Below are 11,358 nucleotides of genomic sequence, written 5' to 3'. Positions count from 1 at the left end.
TGACATTTCTATAAGATCAGATTTTTGTTTGCTTCTTTTTTTTTTCCTGATGGTTGTTGCTGCGAAATGATCATGAAAAAAATCTTCCTGAAGGCATCCAAATTCATGTCATCTCGCTTTGTACTGCCTGCTTTATCTGGAGTGACTTCTTTGTGACTGCCAGTGGTACTGGCATACATCTTTGCTGTGTTACGGTAAGTTTACCTGACCAGTACTGCATCACCTTTGAATGCTTTTGTCAGCCATGTGAATGCTAGAACTCTCACTACAACTCTATTTTCTATTAATTTCCAGCCTTCTACTTAAAAACTTTATTAATGGCTGGAGTAATGGAGTCCTGTTGAGCTCCCTGCAGGCAGTACCTTCAAGAGTATTTTAATGGTCATTTTAATTGACATTACTGAACTACTCTTGATTCATAATTGTAAATAAAGTCAAATGAACATATTTGTGTAAGAGCTGGGAGCTGATGAAACTGGTCTCTAGTCATGTTAAGAGCTAGAGTCATGTTAAAATGCTAGATAAAACAGGAAATCATTGTGAGCTCCTGGAGTAAAGTGTGTAAGTGTTGACCACTGGAAGCATCCTAGTAGCAGAGCAGCACAACAGGACCTTTTGAATTGCACTGTCCTTCACACCAGGTGTCCAGACCTGTTGCTGGAACAGTGGCAAACAGCAATGGGAAGAAGAAGGACAAATCCTGTTTCTTTCCAAGGCTGATTCTAATAACAAGAGGAGTACTTTGGGAGAAGGTGGCCTATTATGATGCCTTCTCTGCACGAAGGGGATAACGCCATGCTCCAGAGTAGCTGATTGTAGAATTATTTGACTTGAAAGAGACCCTTAAAGGTCAACTAGTCTGTCACTCCAAGATAAGTGTGTAATTCTTATGCTTAGGGAATGACTGCACTGACTTACGTGTTGTGTGAAAACAGGACTATCAACTTTTTTAAACCTTTTCATCATTATTTATAGTTAATGTCATTATGCTCTTTTTTTCCTGGTCTGCACTTCTGTGGCAGCTTTGGGTCCTCTCAGTTGCTCTGAATGGCCTTCCAAGGAACCTCGATGTAAAAAATGTGGGTTTAAGAATGAGTCAGCTTTGCTTCACTCAAATACCTATTTATTGTTTTTCATAGTTCAATAGGTCTGCCTGTACCTCATTCATCACTTGGAAACTCTTCTTCAGCTAAAATTATACCTTTGATCATCTGACATTATGAAAATCCCTGCTTTATTTTTGTCTGTGTTAATAGTATTATCTCATCCTTTCTCATCAGCAGATTTCAAAGCCCTCTTTCAAAAGAGGAGTGGTGTTATCCACAGCAGCTTGGTGCCTGGGGGAGCAGGGTTTGTTCCAGGTGGCAGAGAAGATGAAACCATCCAGCTTTGGTGAGCTGTGGATTCCTGAGCCCGCCGCTAATAATGAGCAGCTGATTCAGGAAGCCCACTCAGAGCACAGCTTCCATCCTGGTGGCTCATCCAGCTTCCATCCCGGTGGCTCATCCTTTGAGGTAGCTGTGAGTATTACTGGGAGGGTTGGGAAAGGCTCAGTGGGAAGAGAGGTCAGTGTTCACTCGGGGGGGAGCTTGGCCTGCAGCAGACACTGCCCGAAGCACACACGTGCACAGGATTATAGGGCAGAAAGCCTCGCAGTGACTAGGGGCACCTCTGAGTTTTGTGAGGAAAAAGGCCTCCTTGCTGTCTCCATTTAGAGAGGCGTTGGGCAGCTGCTGGGTGCGCCCTATAACTCCACACATGAATGGGCTCACGGCCTCCCTCACTGCAGGGTGTGTGCCCAGGGCTGCTGCCATCTTGGTGCTGTTCCTCAGCATCCTCTGAGCTCCAGACCTTTCGTATCTTGCCATCGCCAAGAGCCTCTTATGGGTTGCTTTTTGCTTGCTGACCTTCACTTTTGCCAGTCCAGCACAGGGAGCCTTTGCCCTATTCTGGAAAGCAAGATCTCAGGTTTATCTAAAGGACCTGCTTGATCTTACTGACTAGAAGGTCACAGAATGGGACCAAGGAGAACAAACTACTGTATTGCACCGTATTGCTTCCAAATCAGTGTAGGCTCTTGACTGATGTTTAGCTCAGCAGATCACAATGCCACTGTGTCACATCTGCGAGGTTGACATGTCATGCCAGCTCACCAGTGATATCACTATGTTCATTGGCATCCATGAGACTTTCCTAGACCTGATACTTACAATTTGTCTTGCTCTTCCTTATAAAAATGGGTAATAGATGGACTAACACACTCCTTGAGGCAGTTTTTCATATCTGATATATTTAGTGACTTGTACCGAGTAGTAAGAATTACACACTTCTTGTAGCAAGGAAGATATCTTCTTAGTGCAGTAATGCCTTCCACAGCTATTCTCATTGTCTGCTTTATTGCAGTTCCTTGCCCAAAGTTGCATCAGCAAAGTGCTGATGGCAATGCATTCCCCACAATGAGTTGTGAAGGATGTATGTGTGCTTGAGCATTTAAGAGTGCTGGTTTTTACTTTGTCTGTTTGTTATATCATGAGGGATGTGATGTGGAGGTGAGCTTTCTCTTATATTTCTAATTTGGAGTGAGCATGACAACAGAGCTACTATATATATATATGCTTTAATACTATATATGTACCTTAATGCTCCTTCTCACTGCCTGCCTGTTGATATTTTTAAGTTTTGTCTGCTATTTGCAGCCACGTTTGAATGCTGGGTGGTCGTTTCATTACCGATGGCCTAAGAAAGATGACAGTCTGCTGAGTAGCTGTCATTTAGCAAAAAAAAAGAGCCATCAGGAATATTTTCCATGCAGGTTTTCCAGCTCTTACTTTAGCTGCTACTACATCACTGAGTTTTGCCTTTTAAAAAATTATTTTTGTGCCAAAATCTAGATGTTGCTTTGAGACTTTTCTTCCTGTTCCAGACCCGACTAACAAAGTGTAGATCTACAAGCAGCTACTGTGGCATCTTTCTTTGCCTTCTGCTCTGCAATCAAATGCAACTATTCTTTGTGTGGTTTCTAAATTATGACAGACCTTCCCTATACAATCTGTCTTTGCTTTCTTTTACCTTGCCAGATGTTTATATCGTGAACACAAATTCAGTCTTCACAACTCACAAATTCAGAGTTAGGTATTTTTCGAACAAAGAACGTTCATTTTAAAAGATACTTTTAAAAGATGCTTCAAATGTGTTAATGCATGCTGGAAAAAATTATCTTTTAAAAGATTTATTTAAAAACAACAGCAACAAAACAAAAAAAACCCACCACATTATCAATGTTAATTAAAAAAAAAAAATTGCCATCCTGAATTATGGTAATTAAATCATTCAAAAATGCCTATATATACGTATGCGTAGACAGTTTGGATACCTGAAAGAAAACAAAGCTAGATTATAGCACAGCATAATGCACTGGCTTTGCATCTTTGTACACAGTGTATGTTCTGTGTCCTTTTTTTCTTAATGGCAGAAGGTGTAGCCTTCCCTGAGATTAAACTTCTAACAGCAGCTGCTGTTGTTAATAGATTGCTACATGTTTGAGCAAACAAAAGCTGCACAGATCAGCTGAGGGTAAAAAATACTGTAATAACCACCTACTCCTTGAATAAACGAAGATACTTTTCAAATGCACTTTGAGATAGCAAGTTGTTTCTCCTCTGCCCTGCATTGAGTCCAGTCATTTCTTGGTGCTGGTGAAAAACACACAAGTGTAGCACTTGTGAGTTAAGGCTGCTGTTAATCTGAGCAGTGATTTCTAATTGCAGCAGATACAGCGTACGGGTCCAACTGCCAGATCTCACATCTAGGACAGCTTCTGCCATAGTATTCAGAAAATCTAAGAGGCAGAAATCAAAGATGAAGTTATTATCAAAGACAAGCTAAATGCTTGTGCATTTTCTGAGCTTTTTGAAGTTCCTGCTTTTGTCATTTTATTTTTGTCAGTCGGTGTGGAACGCGTTACAGAGCTTCTTGGTCCCCGGTTGACTGTGTGTGGAACGATCCTGTAGACTCGGTGTGGTAAGTGATATGGAGTCCACACCACTTACAAATAACTCCAGGTAACTGCCAGTTCTTAAAGAGCATCTTCAGGTACTTCTTAAATTTTTCCCCCATGAAGAAATAGATGACTGGATTGAGGCAACAGTGAAAAAGGCCAAGGGTTTCAGTTACTTGAAATGCATAGTCCAGGTTCTTACTTGTTTGACAGTTTCTAATGACTCCAGTAGCTTCCAGCAGTTGTAGTAAAATTACGATATTGTAGGGGGTCCAGAAGAAGAAAAACACAATCATGACAGCAAAGATCATCCTCACGGCCTTATTCTTTTTCTCATTTCTGCAGTGTAGTAAAGTTTTAATAATCATGGAGTAACAAAATGCCATAACTATAAAAGGGAGTAGGAGCCCAAGAATATTGATTTCCAAAGTGTAGAAGAGTTTCCATGTCATGTAGTTGCTCGGATATCTCAGCTTGCAAGTAGTATAATTTTGTTCAACAAAAGATTCTCTAAATACAAGTTCTGGAGCTGAGGCTAAAAGAGCTACCAGCCATACAATAAGACTGGCAATCAGGCCGTGGAAGGCAGTTCTTGCTTTCAAGGAAAACACTGCACGAACAATTGCCAGGTATCTGTCTATGCTCATAAGCATAATAAAAAATATCCCACTGTAGAACCCAACCAGATAGAGCCACGAAATAATTTTACACGAGGGACTTCCAAAAACCCATTGGTCTATCATGAAATAAGACCAGAAGGGCAGGGATAAAACAAAGAGCAAATCTGAGATGGCGAGGTTTAACAGGTACACATCAGTCATACTCTTCAGTCTCTTGTATTTAAAGAGGACCACAATGACCAGAGTGTTTCCTATTAGCCCAACCAGGAACACCAGGGTATATAGAACAGGGAGGAAAGAGGCTGCAAACCTCTTGACGGTTTCCTTACTGCAAGGTTGTGGAGCATCATTATAATTATCATAAAAGTCATAAAAGGTTGAGGTGTCAGCTTCAAGGGACTCCGTGCTTGATAAACTCATGGTTTTTTCCCCCAGTTCCTGAGAATGAAAGAATATAAAAAGGTCAGTCACTCTCTGCATGATGATGATCATATGGTTACTCAGCAAGCCTGAATCGTGTTGGGGAGTCTGCAACACTCAATGACTAACTTGCAGATTCTCAAACAGTGTTTAAGTATTATAGGATTCTTATGCAATGCTTGCAAAAGTACTGTCCTTAGCACGCATGTCCTTCCAAAACTGCAAACAGACATGTCAAGAATGCTGAATGCCACTGAAGCTGCAAAGAAGAAAACAAACAGGAACGAAAGATACAGACCAGAGATACCAAATCAGAGAGGGAGAAATTCTGTGTGGAGTAAAGTAAAAAGCGAAGCCACTGTTCACAGAAGTTTGAGATGCTACCCATCTTTCCAATCAGACAAACATTACTGAAGGAAGACAGAAACAGAACGCATCTGACCATCCTAATAAAATGAAGCTCACTGAAAGGTGACAGCAGTTCTCAGTAAGTGCTGTCTGTAGTAGCAAAGTGAATAACAGGAATTTGTCATTTTCATATGTATGTTCTTCTCTGATAGACTGAGAGTTTTAAGTGATGTTACTTTGAAGTTGACTAGATCACATAGTGGGCACAGGGCAAATATGTTGTTGATGTGAGTTATCACAGCACAGCAAACTTCATTTCTTAGCCTAACACATCAGAATTTTTGCAAGCTGGGATTACGGCTTTCCCTTTTGTCTTTATTTTATGAATGGGAATCAGAGGAAAAGTGAATATCATCTCTTTGTTTGTCTTCACTCTGCATACTGTTGCTGATTAGCAGCAAACACAGACTATCGTTAACCTGTCCCCTTCCATGCACAGTCACTGTCGTGACACCTTTCCAGTCTACAGCTCCATTCTATTGTACACAAATATAATCTGAATCATGGCTACAAAACCATTTGGCACCAGTGGCCTAAAGATGCAACAACAGCAGCTAAACATACCTGACTCTAATGCACCTTCAGAATGGCTACTCAGGTATTTTAAACTGAAAACATATGCTCACATAATGCACATACACATCATTCTAATTATGCAGGATTTCTGAAAATTGCTTTTAAAATGACTAAGCAGCAACTAAAGGTAGAAGCATCTACAGTCATGTACATTATAAGCAGGTATGACAGACAACTGCTTCTGCCACTACATTTTGTAAACATTACCTTTTCTCCTCTCTTTCTCTTCAAATGATGCAAAGAAGCTCCTCAGTTCTGGTGGAGCAGAACTGCTTGTTTCTGGCCAGGTATCTCTGCCAGCGACGTGCTGCCTACGCTGTGATACCCAGCAGCTGCAAAAAGCAGATGTCAATAGGTAGCTGTGTCTGTCAGCGGAAACTCTGTATTTCCTTGCAGATCGTATCACAAGTGGTTCTCTCGTCGATCCTCACGAGAGATAGTCCTTTAAATGCAGAACAGAAGTAAAATGCATTTTACACTGTGTAAGGCCACACAAAGTTTCCAGTGAGAGCCTGATTACTGAGTTGAAGCCGCGTCATCTTAATGATTAATAAAAGTAGGTGCCACCGAGGAGCTCTTGTTCAGCAGAACTTTCGTTCTTTTTTATGGGTTGTAAAAGTGTACCTCAAACTCAAGTAATGAGTTTGTAGTGCAGTGAGGAGGTGGGCACTCAGTGGTTGTGTGGAGGTGTTTCTAGTAGGACAACCAGTTCTCAAAGTTATACCATGTAGCTGCAGAAGAAAAGAGCTGTCTAGACTTAGTATAGGGGAATCTCTTTTTATTCATTGCTCTCTGGTCTTCCTAATGTCTGCTTTGTTTCTGCTAGGGAAAGAAACGAAGGCATGCCAGTTCGTGCCTTTTTGCTTGATGTCTCCCACAGCAGGTTTTATATACAGCAAAGCTACTGCTGATCTTACACAAATGCTGATAATGGTCAAAATACCAAATGAGAAGTAGGGTGTGTGTGCGGTGTAAGGGCAGGGGGGGCTGAGGTTTCCTATGGTTCTTATTGCGGCAGGAAGCCCAGCTATTGCAATTAATTTCACTATAAATCCCCCAGCTCTATTTTGGGGAGTCCTTGGAAAGAGAAGAGTGCACAGGACAAATGCTGGCTAAACAGGATGGTTCTGAGTCCCTCTGGCAGAGCAGCTGTGCTTGCAGCCTGCAAATGCTGCTCTCCGTGTCCCACAAAAGGCCAACTGAGCAAAGGTAAAAGCAGTTTCTCAACAGGGAAGGCTGCTTGCTGGATAAGATAAGAGATGCTGGATAAGAGAAACTGGAGAGTCAGAGTTAGAGGCAGAAACAAGAAAGCTGCAGAAGTTGTCTGGGAAGGGAAAAAGACTCATAGATCCCAGCTGAGCTGATGTCTTCTATGCCAAATTGTTTTTATTCTGGACATAGCTTTACATTCAATTATTCTATCTGCTGCCATCATATCTGCCTATGACATTGTTACTCTGCCCAATAACTTACATTTGGGTGAAGTGTTTCCTCCATACAAGCTTTACTGCTTTACTGTTCTCCAGAATAAAACACTCATACAGAAAGTAGCTGCTCAGTCATCTTTCACAAACTGCATCTGTGGAGTATTAAATTTATCGCTGGGAGATCACCGGTGCAGGTTCATGTATGTCTTCTCTTCGGTGTGCTAACAGCCCCTTAAAGATGTGGCTATCAGATGAGCAGGCAACACTGTGGTACCAGTTTCATCAGCCCTGTTCTCAGAAAGTAGAGGCTGTTCCTCTTGCTCCCTGAAAGGGCCTCTTCTTTCATGTGTTGTTTCCCGTGGTAACAGTGACATAAAGCCTCAGTTTTTCAGTGATGTAAGCATCTGTTTTTAAGGAAAAAAAAAAAAAGTGCATCTCCTTACTCTGTAGGTATTACCCTTCATTAGTTTTGGCTGCAGTGCTTTAGCCACAATAAACCACCGAGTGCCTGCATATCTACCTTGCCCTGTGATTATTTTCCATTCCAACAAACTGGTTGCTGCCTTTGGATTTCTTCAGTAGTGACTTTTCTGGATTTCCAGATGAAGCAGTGAACAGAACTGAATTTAATCTCCTTTCTACCCTCCTAGAGCCCACCTTGGCTAAGGGTTGATTTCACATCGCCAGTAACCTTCTGAGGACTGTCCAGCTCTCATTAGTACCGCGTCACAATTCAAATATGCTTTTGATCTTTCAATCACATCAGCAGGAATCAAGCTTGCAGCCTTCAGATTGCAAGTTTAGCATGGCACTGGCCTGAAGAAAGAGCCTGTTGGGCAAATTATCTTTTGCCCAGTCCTCCCTTAGAAAAAAAACTTTGAAATAGCGAATGCTTCCTAGCTGTCTGCATTTTTCATACTTCTGCTCAGGTAAAGGCAGGAGGGAAGGAGGAATTGTCTGTCAATTCAGGAGGAGGGCAGCACAGGCTCCTTGTCAGAGTACATTTCTGTGGCTGCGGGGAGGGCTGGTTGTACTACTGCATCTTGTAACGCAGCAGCTGCACTGCAGGAGCCTACTATATCAGTATTTTTCATGTTATATTAGCAGATGGCAAGGGCTGTTGGCGAGGAGACTTTAAGAGTGTGTCTCCAGGAAGAGGAGTGCGGAGCTACAAGAAGAGCAGAGAAATCGTGGCTGCTTAGGATGTGTGAACTCCAGAAAAAGAAGCTAAAAAATAGCTGCCAGTTCATGATAATGGAAAGGATAAAAATGAACTCTGAGACACCTGTTAGTCTGGTGATGAAAAGAATCCCTATGGGAACCTGAAAGGAAAACTGCAGAAAAGGTGGAGAAATGCATGAAATCTCTGATCAAGTGAGATGAGGCAGAAAATGAATGAAAGTTATTGCCATTGGAGGGTCTGCCGTGACTTGGAGAGCAAGAGATAGTGCATAGCAGGGGAACTCTGAGGTCCTGGCTAATGTGTCACGGTGTCTTTTTTTCTGCTCCTCCTCAGAGAACCTGGCAGGGAGTGTCAGGAGACCACGAGGCTAGGAGGAAAGGGAGAAGGGATCTCCGTGAGGATGCTGCTGTAAAACTAAGAGGTTGGCAGGGGCAGGAGGAAAGAAAGGAGAGGTCTTACCTCTTTGCTAGATGGCATGAGGTCTGTGATGCCAGCCAAATAAATCATAGCGGCACAGAGAAGGGGTCCAAACCTGATCAGTCTGACTGGGAGGAACCAACCCTTTATATGAGCGTGCATTAAAGCCAACAGAACGGAACTTATTAAAAACTAAAAGCAGAACAACACGAGCCAAGAAGACCTTGCCTCTTGCCAAGAGATTTCAGCTCCACCCCCCCTTTTATGGAAAGCCTCATCTTTGACTTGCCGCCTTGCAGGCTGCACGCAGATCTCACCAGAGGAAGGACTGGAGATAGATGTCTGTGACCCAAGAGCTAGATGCTGTCACCGAGAGGTGCTTATCTGCACCAGTGATTCAGCATTAGACACAGGCAAACCAGAGAAGTCCTTGTACAGAAGGGCCTTTGGAGAGAGGCAGGTGACAGTGACTAAAGACAAACTGAAGTTAAACCACTCTTTTCATCCAAACTACCAGAGCAACACCATGCAGGCAGCGAGAGACCTTTTTTGGTAACCAGATATCCCCCTTACAAAGCCTATTCTCCCAGTCACTCTCTTGCAATTCAAGTGAATTGGAGTCACAGTTTGCTTATCTGTAGTGCCAAGCCTTTCTCGTTAGCAGAGTGCCTGTGTCATCTGTTTGCTGTGCAGGTGTCTGCCTGCCAATTTTCAGTATAGTCCAACCTTAATGCACCTGACTAAAGCTGAAGCAATCTGATAAGTGAACTAGAAGCAGAAAGCGAATTCTTTTCATAGTGTTAGAAATAGACACCATCTACGCTTTTCCCAGGTACTTCATTCATAGTTTATCTTGAACGCTTTGAATGCAAGAATTCCTTTTAGCTAAGACAGCTGCTTGTGCTGGCATGCAAAAGATTTTAGGTCTTAAAGAATCATGACTGTTTTCTGTGCTTACCAATCATAGAATCATAGAGTGGTTTGTGTTGGAAGAGACCTTCGATATCATCTAGTTCCAATCCCTCTGCTATAGGCAGGGACACCTCCCTCTAGACCAGGCTGCTCAACAAGGTGAAGGTTCCAATTCCCTACATCATTCTTTTCCTTTCACTGGTCTGGTCCTTTGCATTCTGCTGTTTGTATCCATTGTTTTTCTTGGCCAAATCTGTTCTCTTTTCCTGTCCTGTGCTAGCATAGCTGCTATATTCAAAACTCCTCATTAAAAAAAAAAAAGAACTGAAACTTCAAACCTTAAGCATGACAAAACAGTCATTGTGTATACTGAATTCTTCTTAAAATAAAAATCACTGATGCAAAAAACCATGAGTTGTTTTCTTGTTAAAAGTGAAATGACGCTACAAGGAGCTTTCTTTGTCTTGTTCAGTGATCTAGCAAATGTTCCCAAGCTCTTTCTACAGGAAGATGACAAATTCATGCCGTTTCCAAGTCTGAAGAGCAGTTGATACCTGAGACAATTTTTTTCATATGTTTCTCAGCTGTCACCCAACCGTCGCCGTGATGTCCTGGCTACAAGGTGGTCTTTCCAAGGGAAAAAAGGCCAAGGCAGCAGGGAGCAGCAGAGATCTCCTCAGGCCAGTTTGTCTAGCGTTTATTGTAATGAGTTTATATAAAAAAATAAGTAAATAAAAGTGATGTTGTGGAATAAAGGCTGTGTTTTGTTTGCTTCCAAGTCTCAAATACTGTAGTTCTCAGTAGTCTTCAAAAGCTTGCCAAAACGCTACCCTAAAGATTTACACAGCTGATCGCTTGACACAGAATGGCAGTTGTAACATTAATTTCGTTAGAAAAGAAAGTATTCACAGAGGATCAAGGCTAAGAACCAAAACTTGCTTTTGTCAGTTGCTACAATATTCACCTTTCTATGTTTGTAAGATCCAGGCGTTCTGACGTCACAAGAGGAAAGCTTCACTGGCGAGCTGTATCAACAGATTATGCAACACTCATTTCACTTTTCATAGAAGTGGAACCAATCAGGCTGCAGAAATAAAACTGATGGGAGCAAAAAAAACGGTCTGGATGGCTGTTATCAGTTTTCACTTGAGTTTATCTTAAGTCTTCGTGATTTAGAAGATATTCGGGTGTGCGTTGTGGTTAATTTAACATCCACAAGCTTTCATTTGCTCGGTAGCAATGTGCACTTTAGAGAACTGGGAGAAATTGATGTTTCTTCCTGCAGCAAGGTTTCATAGCTATTTTTGTTCTTACTTCTCTCAAACATATTTTTCCTGCTTTGTGCTTGTTCATCAGTGACTCTAGTTGCTAGATTGTGGTGTCCTGCTTGATCATGAA

The 11,358-nt window shown here is 42.0% G+C and overlaps 1 protein-coding gene across 3 annotated transcripts; it reads right to left on the bottom strand.

Moving 5' to 3' along the window:
* Positions 1 to 1,536: 1,536 nt before the first annotated feature.
* CCR4 (C-C motif chemokine receptor 4) lies at positions 1,537 to 10,635 on the bottom strand. Of its 3 annotated transcripts, none has more exons than XM_048952124.1 (2): positions 6,229 to 10,635; positions 1,537 to 5,055 (listed from the first exon to the last, which is right to left on the bottom strand). In XM_048952124.1, exon 2 carries the CDS (start codon positions 5,035 to 5,037, stop codon positions 3,961 to 3,963), a length of 1,077 nt encoding a protein of 358 aa, XP_048808081.1. In that variant the 5' UTR covers positions 5,038 to 5,055; positions 6,229 to 10,635; the 3' UTR covers positions 1,537 to 3,960. The 3 variants fall into 3 exon arrangements, with proteins under 3 accessions (XP_048808081.1, XP_048808079.1, XP_048808080.1); XM_048952122.1 differs by having other exon boundaries at positions 1,537 to 7,852; positions 9,091 to 10,635; XM_048952123.1 differs by having other exon boundaries at positions 1,537 to 6,463; positions 9,091 to 10,635.
* Between the last annotated feature and the right edge of the window lie 723 nt (positions 10,636 to 11,358).

This window comes from Lagopus muta, chromosome 7 (genome assembly GCF_023343835.1).
Source record: "Lagopus muta isolate bLagMut1 chromosome 7, bLagMut1 primary, whole genome shotgun sequence".
In the NCBI taxonomy this organism is placed as follows: Eukaryota; Metazoa; Chordata; class Aves; order Galliformes; family Phasianidae; genus Lagopus; species Lagopus muta.
The sequence above is the reverse complement of the archived record's forward strand: the minus strand, read 5'-3'. Positions and strand labels throughout refer to the sequence as shown.

Coding starts and splice junctions, on each gene's coding strand:
- CCR4 (XM_048952122.1), bottom strand. CDS start 5,109: ATGATCATCATCATGCAGAGAGTGACTGACCTTTTTATATTCTTTCAT.